The sequence below is a fragment of the Prionailurus bengalensis genome, chromosome A2 (assembly GCF_016509475.1).
Source record: "Prionailurus bengalensis isolate Pbe53 chromosome A2, Fcat_Pben_1.1_paternal_pri, whole genome shotgun sequence".
NCBI lineage: Eukaryota > Metazoa > Chordata > Mammalia > Carnivora > Felidae > Prionailurus > Prionailurus bengalensis.
Genome location: NC_057348.1, coordinates 9804642 through 9832575, shown reverse-complemented (window position 1 = coordinate 9832575; position 27934 = coordinate 9804642). Strand labels below are relative to the sequence as shown.

Here is a 27934-nt window from a genome sequence, read left to right as displayed (position 1 = left end):
AAGATTTATAAGGCTTTTGTGCTGTTCCCCCAAGTCTCTGACACCTCTTCCACCATACATGCACACGCATTCTGTCCCAGATACATTAACTTCACTAGGTTCCTGAACAAACTCCAATGCCTGGGCCACACTTCTCAGCACTCCATCAAACTGAATTAGACTTTCAAAAGTCACTTCCCCCAGGAAGCCCTCCTGGACCCCTCCATCCGGATCCAGGTGCTTCCTCCAAGACTCTCCCATTCAGCACTCATCACACTCTCTGAAATGCCGCTCTCCCATCTACATTTTCACATCGCTGACCCAGCCCAGCACTCAGCACAAAACAGACACCCAAGCTATTTGGCGAAAGAGTGAACAAAGGAGGAGCATGAAGCAGCCAGGGTTCAGAGACGCTGAGAACTTCTCTCAGGCCACACAGCTCCTAAGTGCCAAGCAGGACTGGAGCCCCTGCTATACCTAACTGCAGATCCCACTACTAGTCCCCACAGCCTCCCTGACAGATCACCCCATGCCTGGAAAAGAAGGCACTTCCCACATGGGCCCAAAGAGGGAGAGTCTTGCCCAGGCCACAAGTTAATCCCAGCCCCAGTTTACTCACATTGGGCAACACTTCTAGAATATCGTTCTAAAGTTTCTACACAGATCATCTCCCCCCGCCCCTCTAAAGTGGGTGCTTGGGCTAACCCCACTTCATAGAGGCCCCGAAGGACTCAGCCACAGCCTGGGGCAGGTCCCCTCCACAGCGGGTCTCCCCAGCCACCTGCACAGGCCGCCGCCGCTGCTCCCGCGCCTGCTGCTCCCGCGCCTGCTGCTCCCGCGCCTGCTGCTCCTCCTCTGCGATGCCCCGAGTCCTGCATCCTCGCCTTATCAGGCCGGGATACCCTCTTGCCAGCTGAGTTGCGGGTGGTATAGCTGTAGACGGAGGTGTAGCCCTGGCCAGTGAGCGGGCAGAAACGACGGGTGTGGGCACGCTCACGCGTAGCGCCGCACTGAGGGCACACGTAGTCACGAAGGATGGGACACAGCACCCGGCCGGCCTCATCCTTGAGCACATGGGACTGGTAGATGGCCCGGGACTCGCCGTTGTGTTTGCAGAAAGAGCACAGGCGTTCAGGAGCTGCTGAAGATTCCGGGCTGGGCCTCTGACCCCCAGGTCCTGGAGCTGGCTGTGGCTGGGGGTCCAGCCTGGTCTCAGGCTCCCCTTCCCCACGCAGAGCCCCGACCAGGCGTGCCAAACCCAGGTAATCCGTCCATAGGTTGAAGGTTCCCATAGCTGGGCAGCGTGTGTGCCAGGGAGAGGGGCAGAGAGAAGAAGCCTTGCCTGCCCAGAGCTCCGCTTTCTAACCCTTCCTCTGCCCCTCCCTTCCCCTCTGTGGAGCCTAGGAGTCTGGGCTGTCAGTTCCCTCCTTATACCTCCAAGGGAGTGTGAAGGGGGAGGAGCAGGCCATGGGAGGTTCCTTATTGTCACAGGGGGGCTTGCTGCCGCTCCCCCGTAAAGGCACCTGCCAGGGGATACATGGTCTCTAGGTGGGCTGGGGGTGATGGGGAGTGACAGGACACAGGCTGCAGGGGGCACCCACAGTTGGGAGCCACCCCCCACACAGAGGGGCATGGGGAGGGCTACCCCTGCCTACCCCTCTTGGAGGCCTGTGAGGCCAGCCAGTCCTGCCCCACAGGGAGACGGGGAGGGGAGGGGGAAGCCCCACCCCAAAGACAAGCACCGATGTAGTCAGTAACTTAGTAACTTGTGTCTTCCTTCCCCTGGGCTGGGGGAGGGGCCGGGTGCCCCTGGGCTCTTTGGGGAAGGTGGGGAGCTGCTGATGCTCTGGCTGTCTCTGGAAGGGGGATGGTGCCTGGTTCGTGGGGAAGGCCAAGGATCAAGACCCCCAGCTCAGGAGTCCCTCAGGGAGCTTTCACACCTATTTCAGTGGAACCACTTCCCTGGATGAACACCCTGAGGTATGAGGCCACCTGCCCATACTTCACAAAGACAACACAAAAGCCAGTCTCCCCCATCCAGTTACCATAGCCCCTAAGGCTAGGTGCTGGCCCTGGGGTGGACAGGAAGTGAGAAAACATTATGGGGGCAGCAGAGGCACAGGCTGGGTTAATGGAGGGGGGTCCCCCCAGCACCTCAATCCCCACCCACTCCCTCAAATGAGACCCTCAAGAGGTACCCAGGTGGGGCAGAGACTCGGCAGATGAAGGGATGAGCAGGCACCAAGGTGCTAAGGGGCAACCACAGGTAAAGCAGAGGTCTGTGGGTGCTGGGCCCAGGACCTAGACACAGAGAGGAGGGGCTCTGCTGCCTGCCCACCCCATTCATTGGTTGACTGACTCGTTCAAGAAATCCTAGTCCTGAGTCCTCTGGAAACAGGGCTCACTATCCCGTCAGAAAGGTTTTCCAGGTGCCTCCCAACTCCCCCCACTCCCCTGGATTTATTCCCCAAATCAGGCCTGTGTCCATAAGGATCCCAGATGCCAGCCCTCCCCAAGGGGTGAGGAGCTGAGGTCAGGGCATCGCGTGAGTGGGTCTTGTCCCTTCCCCTCAGGCTGTGTCCGGCCCAGCCACAGTGACATTCATCCCTCGGTGGGTCTGGCCTCCGTCCTCACAACCCACCGACAACAATGAATGTTGATTGTGACCTTCGCTGTGGCCTAAAGGAGGGGATGCCCAGGCTGGATCTGGGAGCTACCCCGGCCCTCCAGATATAGAAGGCAGGGGTCATGATGGGTGGATGGCAGTTCCAGGCCTCGGGGTCCACTCAACGGTCGATGGTTTGCCTGAGCTGCCCAAACTCACCGACAGGTTGAATGTTCCCCCAAACCCTTGGCAACTTCTCCAGGGGGGACAGGACTGGACAGTGGGGTCGGGGCAGGAGAGACTGGAGGGGGTGAGGGACCTATTAACTCAGTAATTCAGCAAGCAGGACCTGTCTGCTCCAGGACCTGGAAAAAGCACAAGATAAATATAAATAATAACTGTAGATATTTACGTAGGCTTTGCTACATAGAGGCAGCAATACTGGGTAGTGGGCTTGTTTCTCGGCGCATCTACTCAAATCATCCTCAAAACGGTCCTGGAAGGTGCAGAGGACTCGTATTTGTCAGTTGGGAGACTGAGGCCAAAGGGCACCCACTGCTAGTGAGAGGCAAAGGAGGGATTCCTAGTGGCCCCAAGAGGTCTGGCTGCCAGACGGTTGTTGCCCCAGGACATTGATGCAACAGCGATAAACAAGTCATTTTAATACAATGTAATACCTTCTGTGAGCTTCACTGTGTTCCCCCGCAAGGCAAGATTGTTTATGAATCACAACAACCCCAGGGGGTTGTTCCTCTTTGCAAATTTGGGGCTAGCAGTAGGGCCACTTGGTCCACCTGACAGCGGAGAATCCTGAGGACTAGAGGAGAGACCCCCCTGGCCATCTGCCCCCTTGATGTGGGGGTACAGGGTCGCTCACCCTGTGGCTTCAAAGTAGCATCAGTCAAATCCCTGCTCAGACTCCCAACTGCACCAAGATGCTGCCCCCTCCCCATTCCCAGTCCCTCCCTCCAGGGGCCCACAGATTTGGGCTCCCACCCCCTCAAGGTCCCCCACCCCAACCTTCCATGCGCAGTCTCAGGAAAAGCCACCTCCAACTGGGGTCTGGGGACTGCCTGGGGAGAGGCCTTCAAATGTCCAGTCCCTTCTCAGTTTACTGGGAAATACTGAGGGGGTCAGGGATCCCAAGTGTGCTGAGCTTAAGTTAACCCCAAAACGCCCCTTGTCAAAGGTGGACTGAGCCAGCACAACTCTCCAAGCCAGGTCCCCAGATCCCTACCCAGAGCCAGCCCCCAGAGACCCTTGCACCCACCCCGGCCCCTCCCTAAAGCCTGACTCTGAAAGCCCACACTCCTATGGCCAGTTCCCGGGACCCGTCCTCTAAAGCCCACCCCCAAAGTCATCCGTCATAAAACCACCTTCAAAGCCAATCTTCAAAGAGCCCACATCCTCTAAGCCCTGCCTCCACACCCCGCCCTCTGAACCCACCCCTCTGGCACCCCCATATTCCAGCTTCAGGGGCACCCAAGGCCACTAAGCCCCACCCCTCAGTCCCACCTCTAAAGTCAGCCTGCCTAGACCCCCATAACCCCGTCCCTACAGAGGCCCCAAGGCCACCCCCTTGAAGCCCACGGTCCTTAAGTTCTGCCCCTGTAGGACCTGTCCCCAAACAGGAAGCCCTGGGAGGGGATCCTGGAAATGCTCGCTCCTGTGAAATTCCCCTACTTCATGAAGCCCCTTCCCTAGAGCCCACATTCTTGACCTTGGCCAGGGATCCAGCCACGTTCCCACACCAGACTGGAGTTCAGAGTAGGGAGCCCTCCCCCACCACCCATCAATCCAGCCAAAAGGGCCCCATTCTGGGGATAGTTTGAGGGCCCCCCTTTACCAGGCTCAGGATATCTAGGCCCTTCTGAGAGAGCCATGTGGGGTCTCCTGCAGTGAAAATCAAGGTCCTAAAGAACAGAATGCCTAAAACTATGGGGGAGAAGCATGGTTCAGGAAGGGAAGTTTATAATAATAATGCTTTACCTACACCACTATTATTAGGATACCCATTTTATCGATGAGGATGGTGAGGCTCTAAGAGTTTGGAACAGAACTCACCCAGGTTCCTCAGAAGCTTTGTTTGTGACGATGACTATGGAGCTAGAATGAGGGGTCACCTGGCATAAGGTACTGGGCACAATGGTGGGGAGACTCCTCAAGACACCCTTTTCCTTCTGTGTCTCCTCTCTGACTTGATTCCTTGAGGACTCTGACCTTGACCTACCAAAGAGGGAAGTCCCTAAAGGGGTTGTCTCCAAGACAAGTTAAGGACCATCAGAGGGTGCCTGGTCCGGAGGGTCAGAGCCCAGGTAGGAAGGCAGGGTTCCAGCCAAAGGAAGGGGTGGGAGGAAACCCAAAGCCCCTATAGGCCCTATGGAGAAGGGGTTGCCTGGGGCTTACCCTGGGTCTGCCTGTCTCTCTGTCCATGGTGGTCAGTGCAGGCTTCTGCCCTTGCCCTTGGTGTCTGTCTGGGTCTGACTGTGCCCCTCATGGGCCAGTATTTGTCTGGATCTCCTGCTCTGTGTGTGCTCCTGTCTGTTGCTGTCTGGGTCTGCCTGTGTGCGTCTGCCTCTTTACATCTGATCTGTTAGCCTATCCCCTCCAAGTCTGGGTCTGGCCCTTGGTAAGGGTTGGCTCTGCTCTGTCTGCATCTCACTCTCTGGACTTGGGGCCCTTGGGGAGGTGGGAGAGCGGAAGCTGACCGTTCCTCCCATCAAGCGTCCTACGGCTTTCTGAAGGGCCAACTGGGCTTCCATCTGATTTTTTTTTTTTTTTTTTTTGACAGAGAGAGAGAGAGAGAGAGAGCGAGCTTACACGGGGGAGGGGGCAGAGGGAGAAAGAGATAATCTTAAACAGCCTCCACACCCAGCACAGAGCCCAACACAGGGCTCCATCTCCCAACCTTGGGATCATGACCTGAGCGGAAATCAAGAGTCAGATGCTCAGGGATCCCTGGGTGGCTCAGAAAGTTAAGTGTCCGACTTCAGCTGAGGTCATGATCTCATGGTTAGTGAGTTTGAGCCCCGTTGTCTGGCTCTGTGCTGACAGCTCAAAGCCTGGAGCCTGCTTCACAGCTTTTGTGTCCCCCGACCCCCTCCCTGCCCCCTGCCCCTCCCCTGCTCATATTCTGTCTCTCTCTCTCTTTCAAAAATAAGTAAAACGTTAAAAAAAAATGGACTGAGTTCAATGGACTGAGCCACCCAGGCATCCCCCTATCTGACTTTGAAGCCCAGCAGAGTGAAGATGGGGGGCTGTTTCCTACCCCAACCCCAGACCCTGATGCAAGGAAGGAGGACTTTTCAGGGCCATTTTAGCCCTCATTCTCCCTCTTCCTGTTCCTTAGTCCTTGGGACAGCACCCCTCCCCCCCCCCCCAGCTCCCATCCCAACTGGGAGGATCTGTCTAGGCAGGGGGTTGGGAGTGATGGGTGAGGGGAGCCATCCCAAAACCACACTGACCTGCCCCCACACCCACCCTCACCCTGAGCTCCAGGAGGGCAAGGCAAGGCAGCTGGCATGGGTCTGGGGGTCAGAGTTGGAGGTGAGAGGTCCCAACAGAACCAGATGGGTAGAGACGGAAGGAGGCAGGTCTGTCAAGCTGAAGAACAGGGGCCAGGGGCACGAGGTCAGAGGTACAGGGCTTCCAGAGGGTGTCTGGCAGCCGGCACGTCTTTGTGCGCCCCTCTGTGTATGTCCATGCGAGTGTTCCTGGTTGCACGACCCCGTATTTGCTCCAGTGTGCACGTGTCCCTGTGTGTGTGCCCTTGTGTGTGTGGATAGACCCTGGTGGGGCACGTGCAGGAGGAGCTGGTCATGGCCTGGCCGACAGAGCCCATTATGGAGTGTGTAGCAAAAGTGCACTTGGAGGTCCCCAAGTGGAGTCCCATCGATGGCCCAGGCTGTGTAGACTGGGGGGAAGGGGACTCCTCATCTCCCTGATACCTCCATGACCTCTCAGGTTCCCACCTGCCCTCCCCATGGCTTCCTCTCCACCTGCCCGCCCTTTCACACAGGGTCCTCAGCCAAGGGGCTCATCTGTCCCATCAAGACCTGGGGGCAGCCAGTGGGCTGGGACCCTGGGCTTCTATCCCAAGGCTACCAGATACGGGGCCAGAGATGGAGGAGGCAGAAGGGTCCAGCTTCTCCGGGGCTAGGGTGGGGGTGGGGGGTGGGGAGGGGGAGGGGCCTAGGCAGGTCGATGGGAAATTCAGACACTTCTAGTGAGGTTCATGGTGCAGGGTGACCCTGGGTCTGGGTCAGGGTGGACTGTGCCTGCCAAAACTTGGGCAGCAGCTACCAGTGGACCTGTAACTGGGGGGTCTGCAGTGGGCTTGGGCTCCTAGCTACTCTGCTGGGCTATTCGGGGGGTTCTGTGGGTGTCTGTATATCCAGGTGGGCGTGTGCTGTAGTGGGTGGCTGTCTACGCCAGTGGTGTCTTTGTGTCGGCACAAGTGTCGGCACTCCCGTGGGCTTCTGTTTGTGTGTGGATGTCAGTATGACTGTGGGTGTGTGTCAGGCTAATTGTGAGTAACTGCAGGTCGACTTGTGAGCCAGCGTGTGTGGGTGTCTGTCGTCTGTCAGTGTCACTGGGGGTGACTGTAGTCTGTGTGTCATCTGATCATGGTGCCCCCCGACCGCCCTCACTAAAATGTCAGCTCCAGGAGGACAGGGATTTTGATCTCTTGCATCCCAGTGCTAGAACAGTGCCCGGTACATAACAGATGCTCAATAAACAAGTGTTGGCTTTACATCCAGGTGACTGTAGATTTCTGCTTGTCCCTCTGTCATTTTCCCGTGGGTCTGTGGGCCATTGCGCGTGTGTTATTCTGTCTGTGTGTTGGTACCGTGGGTGTCGAGGTGTATAATCAAGTGTTAGGGTAGGTGACTATAGGTGTAGGTACTGCTGAAGGGTTCCCATGTCTGTGGGTGACGGTGTCATAATGGGGGTCTAGGAGGTCAGTCTTACCATGGGCCACCGTGTGTCCTCACGTGCAGCTGTGTTACTGGGGATCTGTACGTGTGTACGTCACGATTATGATGGCCTGATGTCAGTGTCCACACAGGCCTCATACCAGCTGTGTGGGTGTGTCCAGTCATCTGGGGGACTGCAGATCCTTGCTTGGGCTGGCACGTGGATGTCTACATCGTGTACGTGTGTCTGCTCCAGTTCTTATGGATGGTGGTATCTATCAGTACATGGGGGGGGGGTTAAGTATTTGCGGTAGTCATGGTTACCCTGGGTGACAGCCTGCGGGTGCCCGTGCAACACTGAGCATCCGGGTGTGTGTGTGCGTGCAGTAGAGAACTGTGTGAATGTCCACGTTTTAGGCAAGGCGGTGCCTACACTGCGGCCACTGTCGGCGATGGCTGCATTTTTCAGTGTAGCAATGTTTTCCAGCTGTCAGCCCTGCGCGTCCTCGTCATCGCGGGTGATGTGTGTGCCCACGTGGCAGTGTTATCGTGAGTGACTGTGTGTGCGAGTGTGCGGATGACTGTTCCCGCAGGTGATGGGAGTAACAATAGGGATGATGTATGTCCACGTATAACGTGTGGATTGGGAGACTTCATCAGGGATTTGGGAATATCTAACTGTGGCTCCGTAAATGTATCTGTGAGTAGTCCAGGGCAGGGGGATGGGTGGGAAAGGAGATGGGGGGCACTTCTCAGCTCCTATCAGCCAATAAGAGCCCTTCATCCCCCCACCCTCAGCATGCCCACCAGGGCGAAGTCCCTGTGAAAGGGGTCCTGTCGCTTTAAAAAGGCTCCCTGGCAGTGGGATTCTGGGCCATTTTTCCCTTCTTTGGCCAGTTTTGGAGGGCGTGTTCCTGTTAGTAAACCTTGGCCCCAGTAAATACCCTGCAGCCTCCGCAGGTAATGACAGGCCGGCGGGGAGCCCGCGGAGGGCGCCAGGGCTCCTGCAGGCGGCGTCGCTGCAGCCACGGGGCCACGGCCACAGCCAGGCCCTATGCCCCCCCCCCCCCCCCCCCCCCCCCCGCCTCCCGCATCGCGCCTGGATCGGTCTCCGCAGGGCCCGCGCAGGCCCGCGCGCCCGTGAACTTGGCCGGGGGCGCCTTCCCGAACGCGTGCGCCGGACCTGAGCTTCTCCCAGCCCTGGATATCGGAGGCCCCCACCCGCTCTGCGCCCCCAAGAACAAAGCTCGCCACCGCCCGGCCCCGGGGCCTCCCCGTGGTCAGGTGTCGGGCGGCCCAGGCACCGCTGCCCCTACGCTCCCCATCATGCAGCCCCTCCCGGCGGGGGCATCTCGGCCTGCCCTCCCCCTCGGCGGCCCAGCCTCGGGTACTTGAGGGCCTGTCCTCTTTAGGGCGTCTGGTCTCCCCGGCTCCCCTTCTCGGGGAAGGCGAGATGCAGAGATGCCGCCGGGGCCTCCCCGCCCCCCTTCTCCAGCCTCCGCAACAATGGAGGGCCGGGCTGCAGAGGCCAGGGCGCCGGCCCCCGGGCCGCGAGCAGGTGCGCGAGGGGGCCGCAGCCGGGTTCCGCCGCCGCCCCGCCCCGCCGCGCCCCCTCCCCGCGGGCGGCGCCCCCGCCCGCCTGGCGCCCGCGCTCACCTCGTTTTGGGCCGCGGCCGCGTCGCCCCTCTTCTTTCCAAACCCGCCCGGAAAAGCCCCCTGAGCCGAGGCGCCTGCACGGGAAATTGCATTTCGGCGGCTCCCGGGCTGGGCGGGGGGGGGGGGGGGGGGGCGCCCAGGCCACGGGCCGGGGGAGGGGGCCGCGGGGCTCCGGCGCCGGCTCGAACCCGCGGCCGCCGCCTCCCGCCCGCCCGCCTGTCTGTCTCGGTGACGTGCCCGCGCTCCCCGCCGCTGCCGCCGCCCCCTCCCTCCTCCCCGCGCCTTGCCGGGCGGTGGGTCCGGCGGCGACCGTGTGTGCCCCGAGGCCTCCCGCCAGGCGCACCGGGACGCACGCGGGATACCCATGGGGCGTCAGGACGCAGCTCCCGGGGCCCGCGCGGGGGACACGGGGGCGCGAGCGGGCACACGCAGGGACCCAGACGCACGTAGACCTCAAAGGCGCACGGGGAGCACACGCGCACAAAGGCACGCGGACCACAAACACAGGGAAGGGTGTGCAAGGGGTTTCCAGACACACATACCCGCAGGAGGGGATGTCAGGACACGCGGGGACACCGGGGCACCGGCCACACGAGGATGTTCATAAAACTGAGCTACACAAATAGGCCCAGGGAGCACACAGACACATGCAAAATACAGACACATCGCTTCCACAGGACAGGATTGTTCAGAACTGAAATATAGGTAGAGAGGAGCCCAGGGGCATGCACAGAGAATACCAAACGGGCACATACACAGACTCACCTCGAAGGGATGGCCACAGAACACACAAGCCCAGGGAGACAAGAGCACACACAAGATACACAGACATACAGGGATACACAGAGAACCAACATACCTCCCCACCCACCAGGTGCAGTCATGGGAACACCTGGAAACACAATACCCCAACACACATGGATATACACACAGAATAGAACACATCTATAGAGATATGCCAGGCACACACAGTCTCAGGGACACACACAGACACACAAAGTTCACAGACACACAAATATATGCGCAATGACTCATGTACAAAGGGCAGAGGCATGCTAGAATTCATAAAACCAACAGTCATAGCCACACAAAAAAAACCCCAGACAGGTCCCCAGGGCGCAGGGGTCCATAAGGACACAGTAAATACAGGGATATTTGGGGACACGTGTACCTCTGACCATCTGGCATAGGCATGCACACAGGCCAGATACACAGGCCACATACAGAAGATAGACTCAAAAGTTATACACAGGTCGGGGGGGGGTCCCCTCATCACCTAGAGATGCTTACATGGAGCTCCCCTGTTCCCTCACATACACGCACATCAGGTACACAGGCACACCCGGCAGGAAACGGACACTCGCTGAGACTCCCACCAGGGATCCACACACAGGTATCCCCATATACTCTGAACACACACTCAGAGTCCCTGCCTGCTGTGGCCATGATGGCTGCTGGTTGGTGGAGGGAAGTCACCTCACCTCAGGGACCGTGAGGGAGCTAGGCGGCCTCCCCATGTCCAGGGCTGAGCTGACAGATTTCTCATTCGACTTATCCCCCCATCTCAGTCTGACAAGGCGTCAGAGAAGCCTTTGTGCACCCCACGCAAGCCCAGACTTTAACCCTTGTGGAGCCATGGCCCTGCTCTACCTGGCCATATCCCCCCCCAGCCCCCGACCCCCCCCCCCCCCCCTGCTTCGGCCCCCTCACCATAGTCCTGCCTGAGTTTCCCCTTCACAGGTCCACCTTCCCCACACCCTGCACCCTTCCTCAGGTCTGCCCGGAAAGCCAAGCTCCAGCTGGCCCAGGCAGGTGGATGTCCCTAGGATCCCCCAGAGGCTACAGGGGTCCAGGTCTATTCTATGCCTGACTCCCCCCAAAATGGGGGATAATTCCCTGAGAGGGAGAGCATGTAAGGAAGAGGACAGGAGTAAATAGTAATTGGGCCTTCGTGGGTGGGGTCGCCTCCTGCGCCTTTCCCTCTGATAACTGAAAAGAGGGTGAGGGTTACTCTGAAATGTACAACATTCATTAATTCATTCACGGACAATCATCTCAGACTCTTCCCAGCAAGCCAACGAAATGAATATTGTGCTTTTTACAGACGGGCAACTGAGGCCCAGAGAGGGGCTGCCCCTTGCCCAAGGTGGCACAGCCTGGACAGCAGCAGAGCTGGAATTCTGCCCGAGGCCTTTCCCTATCTCCTTCTCTGCAAGGACTGGCCCGGAAAAGCGCTCCGAGTTCTGCCCGCTGAGCTTCCCGAGGCCACCAGCAGGGGGCAGCAGACTCCAGAACCCTCCCCTCCGTGAGGGCAGGCTGGCGCTCAGCTCCCGTCGCCTCCCACACCCCATACCTCTCGGCAGCTGGGACCCCGCCTGCACCCCCAGGCTGGAACCTCCACTGCCGAAATGCAGAGGCCCCAGAAATAAGGAGCTCTTCTTAAATAGAACCGACGTCCCCACAAATGCCTCCCTTGCACGTGGTCCCTCTTAATGGCTAGCTCTACTCCTTCTTGCTGCAACATGTTGTTGGGCGGGCGGCCTCTGCATTCCTGAACCGGGTCAGATCAGGAGAGAGGATTCCTGGAGCCCAGTCCAGTGGTCAGCACCCTTCCCCCGCTTCCTGCCCCTAGAGTCCTCCGAATATCCCCCCCGGGGACCAGCACAGGATGGGAGAGGCAGTAGGGGAAGCCCCAGTGCCCCAACCGCCTGGTTCCTCTGGGCGTGGGAACTGCCCTACCCACCCCAGCCCCAGCCCCCAGTTCCTGGGGCCCCTGCCAGTGCTGACTCATAGGGGACCCAGGGCTGTGACTCAGCAGCAGCCCTTCTTGAACTTCTTGAGAGATTTCCCACCCCATGTCACCTCCTGTCCCCCCGGGGGTCTTCTTAGAGACCCAGATGTACGCCAGGCGGGTGCCTGAGCCACCCTTCTCAGCCATGACAGCTCAGAGCCCCAGGCCCAAGGGGTCCCCAAGTTTGTGGCCATGGGTACGCATGCCAGGTCAGCGGGGGTCTTGGGTGGTGGCTGCACGTGCCCAGATGGGTGCGTAGCTCGCACACTCAGGAGTCAGCCAAGAGAAAAGCTTGAAAAGGCAAGGCCCAGAGTGTGAGGATGCCTCCCTTTGCACCCCCACCAAAGACTGGAAAGGGACAGTCCAGGGCCAGGACGAGGCCCTGGGCGGGAGTTTTGCTCACTCCAACCACAAACCAGCTTCTCAGCCATCTTCTCAATCTGTGGAAATGGCAGCTCCATCCTTCCAGCCGCTTGGGGCCAAAACCCTTCTTAACAAAATGCAGCCCGTTAATAAATTCAGTTACTGTCCCTCCTAAATGCATCAGAATCCTACTCGCCCCAGGGCCCCCACCAGGTCTCCTGGTCCCATGCAGTCACTAGCTCCCTGCTCTCCTGCCCCAGCTTCACACAGTCTGTCTGGTCCACCCCCAGCAGCCCGAGGGCACCTGGGATCAGCCGAGTCAGGTCGTGTCCCTCCTCTGCTCGGAATTCTCCATGCTTCCCATTTCACTCAGAGCACACTCCTCCCCACGGCCCTGCACACGCTATTCTGTCCCATCCCCCCACCCCCACCCTCACCTCCTCCCTCGCTCATTCTGCTCTGTGTACACAGGCCTCCTCGCTGTTCCTCAAACACACCAGGCACAGTCCAGTCTCCGGGCCTTTGCACTGGCTGTTCCCTCTACTAGGGACTCTCTTCCCCCAGATACCCACATGGCTGCCTCCTTCAGGTCTGTGCTCAACGATCACCTCCACAGTGACACCTTCCCTGCCTGTTTAAAATCACACCCCCTTGCTTTATCCTGCCCTATTTTTTCACCCATCACCCTATCACCTTTGACCACACTATATGTCTTACTGCATATCTCATTTCTTGTCTGTCTCCTGTACTCACGTGTCAGTGTCAGTTTCTTCGGGGCAGGAAGCTTTGTCTTGATCATTGTTGTGGCACCAGAGCAGAGTCTCAGACAATTATCTGTTGCATCGATGTATTGATAATTACCATATTCCTGGCATACTGGGGAACAAAATAGACATGGCACCTGCCTGCCACTGTTTGGTGGGGGGGGGAACAGTCACATAGCTAGCTGATAGTAAGGAGTTCTCAGGGTTGAGAGCTGGAGGCACGAGTGAGTACAGGGGCGGGGGCATGGGGGCCAGCCTAAGTATGGGGTGCAATCAGGGAAGCCTTCTGGAGGAGGTGGGGCCATGCAGTGGCCAGGGAGGAGTTTGGATTATAAGTAAGACAGGAACATTTGGAGGGTTTTTATTTTTAGTTCAGTTTATTGAGGTATAACTTACAGAGAGTAAAATTCAGCCTTTATACAATTCTATGAGTTTTGATAAATAAATATAGCTGTGCAGTCACTGCCTGGATCATGAAAAAGCAGAGTCTTTGGGAGGTCTTAAGCAAAAATAGGTCACATGTACCAGGTCATGCACCCTGCAAAGGGGACAAGGTTGGAAGCAGAGGGCCAGCAGGGAGACCAGTGTGGCTGTCTGGGAGAAAACACACGGGACTGGATAAGGTAGGGGTCTGGGGGAAGATGGGAATGGGGAGCCCAGGAACTGGGGCCGACAGGGCTGAGGGAGAGAGAGAGAGAGAGGGAGAGCGAGAGGGAGAGCGAGCGAGCGAGAGGGAGTGAGGAACCAAGGACGTGCATGGGGACAGGGTGAGTCAGAGACACCTGTAGGACTTCCTGGAGGAGATATTCAGAGAAGGGGTCATCAATACACGGTGAGCAGAGCTATGCCTGGGGAGGATGGCTTTTGGGAGGTAGTTTACAGAAAGGACTGAAGAGGAGGAGGGACACCAGGAGAAAGTAGTGTCCCGGGGCCAAGGCAGAAGAGAGCAAAGGTGACAGATGTTACCCAGAGATAGAGGACAGCGATGGCTGAGGAAGTCGGGTGGGCTGGGCAACTTGGTGTCAGCGATGTGCCCAGGCAGCTCCTTGAGAAGCAAAAGAGAGGAAGGGCACCTGGGTGGCTCAGTCGGTTAAGTGTCCCACTTCACCTCGGGTCACAATCTCACAGTTTGTGAGTTGGAGCCCGGAGTCAGGCTCTGTGCTGACAGCTCGGAGCCTGGAAGCTGCTTCAGATTCTGTGTCTTCCCTCTCTCTGCCCCTCCCCCACTCATGCTCTATCTCTCTGAGTCTCTCTCTCTGAGTCTCTCAAAAATAAACATTAAAAAAAAAAAAAGTAAAAGAGAGGGAAGGAAACCAAGGCAGTGGTTCCAGCACAGCGCTCTTCAGCAGAAGGCTCTGGCAAACCACAAACGCAAGCTGTCACATGCGGAATTCTAAAAACTTCGAGCAGCCACATTAAAAAAAAAAAAAGGGCAAAAGAAACAGGTGAAATGAATGTTAATCATATATTTCATCTACCCGATATACCCAAAACAGTACCATTTCAACATGCAATCAAATAAAAATTATTAAGCAGATTGTTTACATTCTTAAAAAAAAAAAATCCACACCGGGGGGCACCTGGCTGGGTCTGCCAGAGGAGAGGGGAGACTCTTCATCTCGGGGCCGTGAGTTCAAGCCCCATGTGGGGTGTAGACATTATTTAAATAAATGAAAACTTAGGGGCACCTGGGTGGCTCAGTTGGTTAAGCGTCTGACTCTTGATTTCAGCTCAGGTCATCAGCTCGCGGCTTGTGAGATCGAACCCCAGGTTAGTCTGTATGCTTCCAGCTCAAGCCTGCTTGGGATTTTTTTCCCCTCTCTCTCAAAATAAATAAACTTTTAAAGTAAATAAGTAAGAAATAAATAAAATACTTAAAAGATTTTTAAAAATCCACGCTGACAGCATATCTCAATAGCCCTGTGCGATCAGTGGTAACCTTCCTGGAAGGCTCAGGTCTACACCTGAGGGGTGCCTGGGTGGCTCAGTCGGCACAGCATGTGACTCCTGATCTCGGGGTCGTGAGTTCAAGCCCCCGTGTTGGAAGTATACTTACAAAAAGTTTATTTTTCTCAAATCTTACTTAATCTCCCACACAAAACTTACACAGAATGTTCACAGCATAATTATTCATATCAGCCCCAAAGTGTAAACAACCCAAATGTCCATCGACTGATGAATAGATTTAAAAATGTGATGTAGGGGCACCTAGGTGGCTCAGATGGTTAAGTGACCGACTCTTGGTTTTGGCTCAGGTCATGATCTCACAGTTTGTGGAATTGAGCCCTGCGTTGGGTTCTGTGCTGATGGCTCGGAACCTGCTTGGGATTCTCTTTCTCCCTCTCTCTCTCTCTCAAATGATTAAATAAACTTAAAAAAAGGGGGGGGGAGGGATGTGTCCATACCACATATTATCTGGCAATTAGAATGAACGAGGTAGTGATACATGGTCTAACACGAATGAGCCTTGAAAAGTGAATGAAGCCAGTCCTAAGTCACACAATAGGAGTCCATTCATACACAGGGATAGAAAGTTGATTAGTTGTGTCAGGGGCTAAGGAGGATGAAGGGGAAATGGGGGGTGACTACTAATGGGTACCTGGGTTTCTTTTTAGGGGGATAAAAGTGTTCTAAAATTGATTGTGGGGGTCAATATACTAAAAGCACCTAATTGTGCATTTTTTTAAATTTTTTAAAATGTTTATTCATTTTTGAGAGAGAGCACAAGCAGGGGAGGGTCAGAGATAGAGAGGGAGACACAGAATTCAAAGCAGGCTCCAGGCTCTGAGCTGCCAGTGCAGAGCCGGATGCGGGGCTTGAACTCTCGAACCGCAAGATCATGACCTGAGCCAAAGTTGCACGCTCAACCGACTGCACCACCCAGGCGCCCCCGATCCACCCAGGTGCCTCCCCCCCAGTTGTATACTTTAAGTAAGGCATTTGTACGGCATGTAAATTTTATCTCAATAAAGCGGTTGTAAAAAATGATTCAGGGGGTGCCTGGGTGGCTCAGTCGATTGAGCGTGACTCTTGATCTTGGGGTTGTAGGTTTGAGCCCCACACTGGGTGTAGAGATTACTTAAAAATAAAATCTTTTTTAAAAAAGTTTCATCTTGATTACTGTTTGGGTGTCGCTGTGAATTGTGGGACCCAACCCTGCAGAGAGAGCCTCACTCTCCTCGGCCACAAGGCCCTGCTGCTCCTTCCACACCAAGTTCAAGGACAGCTAAGGTGGGGCGAAGTCCCCAGTGTAGACAAGGAGTCCTCACTGTAGACAAGGCAGGGGGTGGTAATGCCAAGGAGACATGGCCAGATGTGCACCCCTCTTCCTGACAAAAGCCATGGGTTTCCCTGAGCTGCAGGTTCCCAAGCCGGGGGGGGGGGGGGGGGGGGTTGGCTGGAAAGATGGCTCTTCCTGGGGTTTTCACAAAGCCAGAATCCAGGCCCCCCCCCCCCCCCCCCCCCCCCGCCTGCCAGCCTTACTAGACAGCCTGACTCAGTTTGTCCACTCTGTGCATGTGACCCTCTGCTGTCCCCGGAATGACTCAGGCAGCCTGGAACCCCCTTCCGTGGGGGAGGGGGGGACGGGGGGGGACACCCGGCTGCCCACGGTGACTTTTCACAGACATGGCAGAAACCGGCTGTCGCCTCCCAGGCCAGGCAGGGCTCCTGGGGGTAGCCCATCAGGGTCGAGGCTCACATCCCACCCTCCAGAGGGGCTTAAGGACTGGAGGAGGGGGTGGGGAACTCTTCTCAAAGGCCCTTTGTGGGAGCGGCTGGAGGGGGGGGCTGTCGGGGGGGGGGGACCCCGCCCTGCGTGACTCACTCCTCATTGCTGGGCGGTGACTCAGCCCAGGCCCCCCTCTGGCCAGCTTGCAGCAGGTGCTGCCAGCTCCGGCTTGGGGATGGGGGCCTCTGCAGCCGCCTTCATGCCATCCTACTCTGAGCCTGTGACCCACACCCATTTCCAGGGGCACCTGCCTTGCGCTGACCTCCTTGCCCTGTAGGGCTCAGACCACTGAGAAAACTTCCTACACTTCCTCCCCTCCTTGGTTGGGGGCAGACCCCTGGCACTGAGATGCGCCAGCCATTGTCTCACTGTTGATTATGGATCCTCAAACCACCCGTGAGGTAGGGAATTCTTGCTACCTCCTTTTACCAGATGGGGAAACTGAGGCTCGGCGTGATTCCCTTGCGGCCCAAAGCCACAGGAGATCAAACCGGGTCGGGGCTATACCAAAAGCGCTGCTCCGGAGTGTAACGGGGTACTAATCCCAGCTGCCTCGTGCGCCAGAGCAGGGTTACTGCATCCTGCAACGTGGACTCCATTTTATCGATGAGCAAACTGAGGCAACGAGCACCTAACTCGAGAGTGAGAGGCTGGGCCCGGGTTCGAACCGAACCCGAGAGCTGGGGCCTTGCTCGGCCGCTTCCCCACGGGCCTCGGGCGCCCGCTTGGGGGCTGGGACGCCCCCGCCGCCGGGCCCCTCCGGGCCGCCGGGGCCGGCAGAAGCCGGGCCGCCCGCCAGGCTGCCGGGCGCGTTGCCCGGCCGCATCACGCCGCTGTGAGTCACCGCGCGCGCCGGCCCCGCCCCCCGCGCTAACAAACAGCGCGTTGCCGGGCAACCGCCGCCGGGAGCCCGCCCCGTCCGCCCCGGAGAGCAGGGTTCGAGCCTCTCGCCGGATGGAAGCTGCGCGGGGCTTTGGGAGCGGCGGCCTTTCCGAGATTGAGGACTCTGATCGGGCCTGCGGTCCTGGTGGGCGCAGACACGAGGGCGCAAGAGACAGCTGCGGTTCAATGAGGGTCGGGGGACAGAGGGTGTGTCGCCGCAAGCCGGACCCTCCCTCGGGCCTGTGGAGTCCGGTGCCAGGATCAGGGGATGGCACGATGTACTTGCTGTGGGGTGAGAAGAGCCCTGAGGAGCTGGACCAGGGAGTGGAAACCATTTTTGTAGAGGGACTTAGGGTGCCTGCCTGGGGTTGGGGGGATCAGGAGGAGGAGGGGATTTGGGCTTCTCATCCGCACCCCCACCCCCCAAAGGAGCTAACACTGAATACGTTCTGTGTTCCAAGCTGCTCTACTCACGTGTGTACCTATGGATATTAACTAATGTTCACAGTAGCCCTCTGACGGCTCGCAGGTATTATGCCCATTTTACAGATGGGGAAACTGAGGCCCAGGCACATTTCTTTGCCAGAGGATGCAGAACTCCGAGCTTGACCGCAGGCAGGGTGTCGTGGGCTCCCCCTCGCGGCAGTGGTCATATCTGGGGGAGTCTGGAGCATAGGTCTGAGCTCACGGTTCAGGTGGGACCTGCAAGAGTGTGGTGGGGGCTGCAGAGAAGACAGTTGAAGGCCTTGGCCTCCAGAGGCTATGCCAGGCTAGTTGAGGCCAGGGAGAAGTTTCCCAGGAGTCGGCATCACTTCATTCCAGCTCCCCAGGACCCCATAATAGGTACCACCGACTGGGGCGCCTGGATGGCTCATTCGGTGTAGCGCCCGACTTCGGCTCAGGTCATGATCTCCCGGTTGGTGAGTTCCAGACCCACGTGGGCTTCTGTGCTGACAGCTCAGAGCCTGGAGTCTGCTTCTGATTCTGTGTCTCCCTCTCTCTCTGCCCCTAGCCCACTCGCATTCTGTCTCTGTCTCTCTCAAAAATAAACAAACATTAAAAAAAAAGATTTTTTTTTAAAAAAAGATTTTTTTTTTTTTTAAACTCAAATGATTGAATAAATCACTGGGATGGTGAAGTGCGGACGCGGAAAAGTACAGGGTTCCTGGAGAGTCTAAAGTCAGAGGGTCACGGTGGGAGGGAAGGAAGCCTTCCTGGAAGAGTAATGCCCTAGGATCTGAAGGATGCTTTGCGAGCGGGCGGGCAGGTGAGTGTGAAAGGCTGGGGGAGAAGTGGGGATCTGACAAGCAGGGCCTGTGGTCAGAAGAGGGGGGAGACCCTGGAAGAATGGCAGGGTCTCCCCCTTAATCCCATCCCCCTGGGAAAGGGGGGATGGGAATTTTCGCAGAGTGAATGGTAGAGGGAGGAGGGAAGATGTGATTAGATTGTCTCCGGAGAAGGGGTGGAAGGGGTAAGGCCAGGAGCAAGGAGGCCAGGGAGGTGTCTGTTGGCGTGTTTTTCGGGCCAGAGATGATGGCTGCGAGATTTAGCAAATAAAAATACAGGAGCCGCAGTTAAATTTGATTTTCGGATACAGAACAAGTAAAAAAAAATTTTTTTAAGTATAATAACGTCCCCCAATATTGCCGGGGACATAACTTACGGTACAAAGTGATTCCTTGTTTCTCTGAAAATCAGCTTCAACGGGGTGTCCTGTGTTTTATCTGGCAGGAGTACTTGAAGGTCTCAAGCCCCCTAGCCCCCCTCCTCCCCAGGGATGGCGAAAAGATAATAGCTAACAGTACTGAGCAAACGCACCTTGAGGGGAGCACTGTTTTCCCATTTTACAGATAGGGAAACGGAGGCTCAGAGAGCTTTCGGTAACTTGCCTAGACAGTGAGCGAGTGCCCCCCGACTGGAACCCGGGCACGTTGGTCGCCGTCCACCAGCGGGTTGGAGCTGGCACACCCCCCTCCTCCACGGGCGGGGGGGGATGGGGCTGGGACACGAAGGTTCCCCTGGTTTCTGGTGGCAACAGGATCCTCAGCCCCGTCCCGCAGCCCGGGATCCGTGCCACCCCCCGGCGCCCCTCCTCCCAGGACACCGAGGCAGTGGGAGGGGCGGGAGGCGGCCTCAGGGGGGCTCCGCTCCCCGGCTGCGGCTCGGCCTCGCCCTCCTCCAGGCCGGGAGGATCCGCCGTCTGCGCCCGCCGGCAGGGGGAGGGGGAGGGTTATTTTTACCTCCCTCCAGGCAGCCGGGGCGACAGGAAGTGAGCGCGCGGCCCGCCAGATGTGGGGAGCCAGGCAGCTGGGAGCAGCCACAGCTGGACTGGCGGCCGGCCGGGGTCGGGGGGGGGGGCGGGGTCTGCGGGGGGCGGATCCCAGGCCTCAGGTCCCCTCTTTGTTCCCCGCCGCCCTAGCCTCGAGTCCGAGGTCCCCTCTCACCCCCACCCCCCCTCCCCACCCCCCGCGCCCCGCTCATCTCGGTGGTGGCCTTGCTGTCCCCCATCTGTGCGCCGGTGCCTTCGGTGCTCACAGGCTCTCGGGGCCCGGGCGGGAGGGGGGACGCTGCTCCCCGACGTGGGGACCCCCCGAGTCCCAGCAGAGTGGGGGGGGGGGAGACGGCCCCTCATCGGCCCCGCCTGCCACCGCCATTGTTTACCCGTCGGCTGCCTCCTAGGAAACTTAACCCGCCCGCGGTAATTTTATTTGGGAACTTCGGCCAGTTGCCATAGCAACCCCCAGTGACGTCAGAGGGGCTGGGGCCCGAAATCCCCGGGAAAGGGGGGATGGGATTAGGGGGGAGACCCCCAGGAGGGCCCCTCCTTAACCCTGCGCCTGCCAGGTCCCGGTCTGAGGGGAGAGGGCAGCCAGATGTGACACCTCTCGGGCGCCCCCATTCTGGCGCGGTGCCAGGTGAGGGTGGCAGGCCAGGCCCTGATGTCATCCGGTGCTGGGTGGGTGGTGAGTCAGTACTCGGGTGGGGGCTGGGCCAGGCCTGGGGGCTATTCCTGTCTGACTCACCCCTCCAGTGCCCCTGAGCAACACCCAGACGCTGCCCTAGGGATTTCAGGCGCCAGGCTGGGGAGAGGGGGTGGGGGTCCCCACAGATCCCTGGGGCCTCAGCTTCTCTCAGCTGTAGGTGGGTAGGCAAGGGCTTCCCTGGTGCTGTCACCCGGGCCGAGGGTGGCTCAATGGAAGGGTTCGTGGCAGTGAACCGGGGCCACCTCGTAACGTCGTTCCCCCCGGATGTGGGGAATGGCTGGAACTGGCTAGGGAGGGGGCAGGTGGTGGGATCCCTGCTCCGTCCACAACACAGCCCGTCACTAGGGCGATGGGAGGCAGGGGCCCTGACTGGCACGGAGGAGCACACGCGCGCCAGGGGGGCTGGGCTGGGAGGAGCCACCCTAACCACAGTGACGTGGGACTTCCTCGGCAGGGCCTGTTTGATGTCTCTGTGTGCAGCGTTGCCATGGGGCCCGGCAGGCAGCCGTGCGTGTGAGCTGGGGTGACCTATGGGGCGGCTGGGTCTGTCAGGGTCCCTTGACCCAGCCACCACCACCCCCCGTCCCGGGCCCACAGGACTGCATGTACCTGGTGTACCTCCGGGCACTCGCTTATCCAACTTTTACCCCATCCTGGGCCCTGGGCCGGGACATTCCTCATCTCATCTCAGAGCCTCGGCATAACTGCAAACTGCACGTTTTCAATATAAGGAAACTGAGGTTCAGAGAGGTGTGATCACTTGGCCAACGATATTCAGCCAGAAAGTTGGGGAGCAAAGATTTGAAATTCATTTCTTCCACCCTGCTCCCCTCGTCCGTCCATCACACTGTTCTCCTCATTGTTTCTCAAATACCCCAGGCATGTTTCTGCCTCGGGACCTTTGCACTGGCTGTTCCCTCCACCTTGAACTTCTCCTCCAGATGTCTGGACGGCTCCTCCTTCACCTCCTAGAAGTCTTTGTTCAAGTGTCACCTGGTCTTCATGCAGCCTTTCCTGACCTGGCCCCCACCTCCTCAGCCCCCTTCTATTTTCCCTTAGCGTGGATCACCCAACACACAATATATCTTTATACCTATCTGTTTTGTATGTGTGTGTTCCCTACAGATGTCAGTCCCATGAGGGCAAAGCTTTTTTTCTGGCTTGTTCTCTGCTGTGGTCTCCGGTGCCCAGAACAGTGCCTGGCACACAGCAGGCACTCAGCGAATGTTTGAAGAACGAACAGACGGGCGTGTGTGTGATCCCTATGCCACTTGACCACTTAAGCTGGCCTCACCCTGGCCCTGTCCCCCTATCCCTCCCTGTCGTGACAAAGGATCTGTTGGCTAGTTTGGAGAACTCCTATCCCTGTTGGCTGCTGTCCCTGGGTAAACTGGCCAACTCAGGACCAGGGCGTACGGGGCAAGCACTGGGGGGGCAAGCACTGGGAGAGCTGGTGGCACCTGAGGTCCCTCCAAGCTTAGTGAGCTGGGTCGCCTGGGGTTATAAAGGGCCTTGGCACAGATATCTCTGGAGGACAGCATGGAGGAGGCATTTCTGCTAAATGTGTGCCCAACTGGACTAATGCCAGGCGAGGGATGGTTCTGGATGGGAGGCTTGTTCTGGGGTCCGAAGGAAGCATTCTGGAGGTGCAGCGTGGGGGGGGGGGTGGCGGTTGTAATTTGGTCACTTTCTATTTGGTCTGTTTCTGAAATGACAAGCCTGTGTGTGTGTGTCCACAGGGAGACCCTGGATTCTGAGAACTCCATTCCCCTGCGCTTAGCTGCTCAGGAGGCCATGTGGCAAGTACCCCACCCCTCTCTGGGCCCCACCCCGAGTCGGGGAATTCTGTGCCACCCCAAATCTTCCCCCGGGGCCCCACAGGCTGCTCTGCCCCCTCCTGCCCCAACCTGCCAGATCCTGCAGCTTGGGCCAGCCTGCCCCTTGGGCCCCACAGAGAAGAAAGACCCAGGAACCCCCCAGGCTGGGTCCCATGGGATGGGAACTAGGTGTGGCTTCCACCGGCTTCTTCCAATTCCCACTAAGATCCAAGGTGGGAGCCGGCTGAGCTGAACTGAGGAAATGGAGAACTCGGGAGGAATTCTGGGGTACGAGGTGACCCAGAGGCATCCAACCAGCCCCTACGGTCCCCTGCCTGGGCCTGCTGCTGGGTCCCCACTCCCCAGCGTTACCCTTACTTCCCAGGAGTTGGGTGGTGAACAATCTGGCCCCCCCACCCCCAATCATATGACTTGGGAAATGTTGGGAGTGGGGGGAGAAAAACGGCCCCCAAAGCAATGCCCACACAGGTCTGTGTGTGTGTGTCCACAGACACACAGCCAGAGGAGGGTCCTCTGGCTCCAGAACCCCCCGCGCCATGGCACCATAGGGGTGGCCGTGGTGGCGATCTGGTGCCATCGGCCCCTGTCCCATCTTGGAGAGGGTGAAGTGGCAGTTAGGCATGCCCAAGGAGGCTGTCTTGGCGGTAGAGGGCACCCCGCCCCTCCTTTGGTTAGTTTTGTTCCTGGCCCCCCACCTGGGCACAAGGCCAGGCCCCAAGGCAGGGCCCCGTCCTGGGGAATAATGCCTCCGTGTTTCTCCCGGTGGAGGGGAGGCCGGTGGAGGATGTGGTGGGACAGACGCAGGCAGGGAAGGAGGGAGGGATCCAGGGAGGGACTCTATCCCAGGGAGACTCCAGTAGCTGGGGAGTTTCCCAGAGCCCCTGGGTGGGTGGGGGATGGGGATGCTGGGAAGCCAGAGCCGGGAGGCAACCTTGATCCAGGGACCACCTGGACTGGGGTCGGAGGCTTCCATGGCAGCAGGAGAGGGTTGGATGGGATAAAAGGAGGGACTTCCTGGGGCTGGAGAAGGCACTGAGGGACTGGAGGAAGTGGGGATTGGTGTTTGGCAGGAGCCCAGACGCCCAGGCCCGTGCCTCCCAAGGAAGGGTACATACACAGCAGAAGTATGTCCTCCGTCTGGCGCCATTTCTCCTCCCCCCCCCCCTTCCCCATCTCCCCTGCCCCTGCCCACGGCCTCCAGCGTTTCTCTTCCTGCGCAGGGGCAGGACTTTGCCAAGAGGGGTTTGGGGGTGCGAGGGGCATTAGGACCCCTGCTTCTGTCCTTCCTCCCGCAGGGAGAGCCTAAGCTTAAAATCTGGGGCTGCTTCTCGAGGCCAGGACCCGGACGGGGGAAGCTGGGTTGGGTTTGGGGGCCCAGGTGGAGTCGGGACAAGGAGGGAGAAAGTTGGGGCTGAGTTGGGGGACCAGAGAGAGAAAGTGGGGGCGGACCGGCTCCGGGGGCACATGACGGCGGCGCCCGCCCCGCCCCGCGCCCGCCCCCTGTCCGGCCCGGGGGGAGGAGACGGGAAGGTTTTAAAAGCGATTCGGCCCCGCGGCGGGCCGGCCAGTGAGTGGGATGGAGCCGGGCCCGTGACCGACCCCGGCCCGTCTCGGGTCCGCCGCCCGCCCGCGTCTCTGCCGCCGGGCCCGGGGCGGCGGCCGGAGCCCCGAGTGCCGGCTCCCCTCCCCCGCGGGTGAGTCGGGGAGGGAACCGGGAGGGAGGCGGCGGCGCCGCGGCGACGGCGGCAACTTTTCTGCGCCGGACTCGTGGGCGGAGTGGGGGGGTGCGCCCGGCGGGTCCCCAGCGCTTGGAGAGGGGGAGGGCGCCGCCCCGCCGCCGGTGGCTCTGTGTGTGTGTGTGGGGGGGGTGCAGCAGGGATCGTGCATCTGGCGGCGGCGGTGGCGGCAGAGTCCCGGGGCGCCCCCTACGGAGCGGGGGAAGGGCAGCCCAACATTTACCCCCTCCCCAGGAGACCCCTGGCCACTCCCCCCACCGAGACCCTTGAGAGCGTGGTGGGGAGGGCGGGTCCCATAGTCACGGGGGCAGGTCCAGGTGGGCCGGGAGTCAGCGGCAGGGTGGGAAGGGGGAGGGCATATGCCCGGGCTGGGGTGGGGAGGGACGGGTACACACGGGTACCTGGGCTCCTAGGGTGCCTCTCAGGGCTTTGGTGGGGATGGGGCTGGAGGAGTGGGTGGGTGGGGGGTCTCCCAGAGTTCCGTGGATGGCGGGTGACACGGTGGTTCAAGTTCTTGACATGTCGGCCAAGGAGTAGAGGGAAGGCCTTCCATTGAGCAGATGGGCTTGGGGGCCCCAAGGTGTAGCCCCAGCTTGGTGGAGATTGGGGCACCCCTCCCCTCCCTCTTGGCTCCTCCGGGCCCAGGAGAGAGGAGCTCATTCAAGGTTGCTTAGGAAGGGGGCCAGGTGTGGGAGATTCCTGGAGGGATGACTCCCCAGTCCCGTGCCCCGCGAGCGGCCCGCAGTCCTCATGCCCTTGGGCTGCAGGCCCCTGACTAAAACCTGAACCTTGTATTCTAGCCCCACACTGACCTCTGACCCCAGCACTGGACTTGACTGCCACCAGAGCCCCCGGCCCTACACTGACTTGCCTATTCAGCCCAGCCAGGCCCAGCCAGACCCAGTGGCCTCCCGAATGCCTTGAAGGTGCAGTTGGCTCTCTTGTCACCTGCCCCGTTCCTGCCCCAGTCCTAACCAGCTGCTTGCTCACGATGACGGGTGCCGTGTGAGGTTAAAGCTGGGGGGCGGTGTGGGACCCCTGGCATGAAGGCTGTCCTCTGGTAGCTCTTCCCATGCCCGCCAGAGCTGGAGGGCAGTACCCGACAGGTGCCCCGGCTTAGAGGCGAGGTGATGTGGGACACACCCTGTCCGCTCGCCCACGCACCCTGCCCGGGCCGGCCCCTGCGCATGTGTTCACACGCCGCAGTCCCGGGAAGGCACGTCCTGGGAAGGCACGGGCCCTGGGGCCTGGTGCCAGCTCCGTCCTAGCTCCCAGAAGGGCACCCGTTGCCCTCTGCCCTTGCAGGATGTCCTCTGGGAGCTCCTTCGAGACCCCAACTGGCAGGCCTCGTCTGTGGGCCCAGAGGGGGCCCTAAAATAGCTGCCGGCCTAGCCCAGGGCTGGCACGCGGAGCACATGCGTGACAGGGCGTGTCCAGGGGGGTCGGGCCTGTCTGTGCTAGCCCGGCCTCCAAGTCTCTGCAGACCCTTGCTCACTGGAGAGAAATCTCGGAGGCGGATGCTCCAGGGGTCCTCCCAGGGCCCCCGTACCAACCTCTGCCTGTTGTAAGTGGAGGCCAGATGTTCTGCACTGGCCGCAGCTGCTGAGCAGCCCCTGTCGCTACTGCAGTCCCAGGGTAACTGGCATCATGGTCCGGGTGGGTGTAAGTGGGGTGACCTGCTTCCTATGGGCCCAGATGGCACTTGGATATACCTTAAAGCATTTTTTCAGAGTGTGCCCTTCACCTTGGGAAGCTGAGCGGAGGGGCTCTGTTTTCGGTGAAGAATACTGCTGGGAACCCTGGGTGGTCGCAAAAAGACACCTTCCTGCCCCTCGCTGGGCTGTCTGGCCAGCCCTTTTCCACTCTGGATACGCTTTCTGCCAGGAGCAGACCTGGCTTTCCTTTAGATTTGCTGCACGACCTTGGGCCCGGCCCTGAATTCCTCTGGGCCTCGGTTTCTCCGTCTGTAAATGGGGAGCACCAGAAAACAAGCGGAAGAGAGTGCATTTCCCCTCCTTGTCGCGGGCGCTCGCCTTCAGATCCCTTTTGGGGCACCCTGGCCACCTTCCCTCCTGCCATCAGGTGTCCTGGGTGGACAAGGAGATGTGTTGGAAAAGGCTGGTCACCTGGAGAGGTCGTACACCGAGGGCAGCGGGCGTAGGCGTGTGGGAATCCTTGGGCAGAGAAGGACGCCGCCATGCTGGGCACGGCTGAGTCATGCTCCAGCAGCGCCTTGCCCCAGGGTGCTGGAGCTGGCGCCACCCTGGGTGTGGTCACTGAGCTGTGGCCCTGGGCAGAGCAGGCCTGGGTGGTCTGGGATGGGGGGCCTGGGTGGTGAGCGGCCAGGAAGCTGACTTCTGAGACTTGAAGACCTTTGGCCTTCCCCTGGCCTGGGTCTGGCATCACCATCCAGGACTGTGGTCACCCACGCCCTTAGAATGCCTTGAGGATCCTGGGGACCCCTCAGCCTTGGGCCTGGGAGTTCTGGGGGTGCTGAGGAAGGAGGACAAGGCCCAGAAGCCCGTGATTCGCCTCGAGGCTGGTGGCCCCCCTGCAAAAGTCAGGCCAGGGCTACGATGGGGACGTATGGGGACAAGGCAAGAGGTGAACATGGCAATAGGGTGTGCCCCTCAGTTAAGGGCTCTCGGTGTGGATGTTGGGGGGGGGGGCCCCCTGGGAATTCCGTGACTGATCCTAGGGGGATTGAAGTTTAAGGCAGGGGTTGGAGTGTGGCGTGGTGTGGCTGGGCACAGTGGGGGCTGGGATGTGACTTGCACGGTTCCCCTATTTATAACAAGTGATTCAGTCCTCACTTACTCACCCCTTCCTGGGCCTGCCCCCTCCCCCCGGCCCCGGGTGGGCAGTGGGGGCCCACCCACTTGCCACTGTCCTGCCTGCCTCCACCCAGGTGCCAGCCTCTGAGCGTCGCCCATCGGGATGGTTGTTACGGTTGCTGTGTTGGGATCAGGGTAATGGATGGGGGGCTGGTGGTCAGGCGGCACTTGGCCGAGAAGCCCAGGTTGGCGGCTGGCTCTGGGCCCGGCCCAGGGAGCCTCTGCGGAGAGTCTAGGCCCATTAGGCAAAGCGTTAGTGACAGGCTGGGAGGGCGGGCGGTGGCGGGCAGGGCGGGGCCTGCAGCCCTTGGTATTTTCCGATCCCAGCTGCTCCGAGAGGGTGGAAAGTATTTGGGGACCAGGCTTGGGGGCGGTGGTGGTGGCGCCCCCGGCGGAAGCTGCCCCTGATTCATTCTTGGAGCATGGGGTTGGGGGGTGGTGACAGTAAGCCTGCCTGCTTGTGTCTCGTGCCTCCACGCCCTGTACTCAGGCATACATACATACATCCGTGTGGCTTGGGGCCTGCTCTGCTCCTCCGGCCCAGGGGCCCATCTTCCCCCCACGCCTCCAGCTGCCAAGGACTTGGCCCTCCCTGGACACCCATCTCCCATGAGCCTGAGAGGCACACCTTTGGTAACAGGGGTCCCGGCTCCTGGGCACCTGCACGGCAGCGCCCCATCCATGAGAGACCCAGGCCTTTTGTGCCTTTGGGGATGGGGAGTGGCCTTGGCCCCGGCCTGGGGCTCTGTGCAGGGGAAACCCCACAGGAAACGGGCCTGGCCAAATGGCCGCCCTTCCCGTTCTCGTCCCTGGGACACGAATGTGCTGTCTCACTTCCGGAGGCGGCCCAGGGAGG

At 59.4% G+C, this 27934-nt stretch overlaps 1 protein-coding gene across 1 annotated transcript; it reads right to left on the bottom strand.

Moving 5' to 3' along the window:
- Positions 1-309: 309 nt before the first annotated feature.
- Positions 310-9273, bottom strand: NANOS3 (nanos C2HC-type zinc finger 3). The gene is made up of 2 exons (XM_043586769.1): positions 9157-9273; positions 310-2949 (listed from the first exon to the last, which is right to left on the bottom strand). The coding sequence occupies exon 2, from the start codon at positions 1269-1271 to the stop codon at positions 711-713; it is 561 nt and encodes a 186-aa protein (XP_043442704.1). The 5' UTR covers positions 1272-2949; positions 9157-9273; the 3' UTR covers positions 310-710.
- Positions 9274-27934: the final 18661 nt, after the last annotated feature.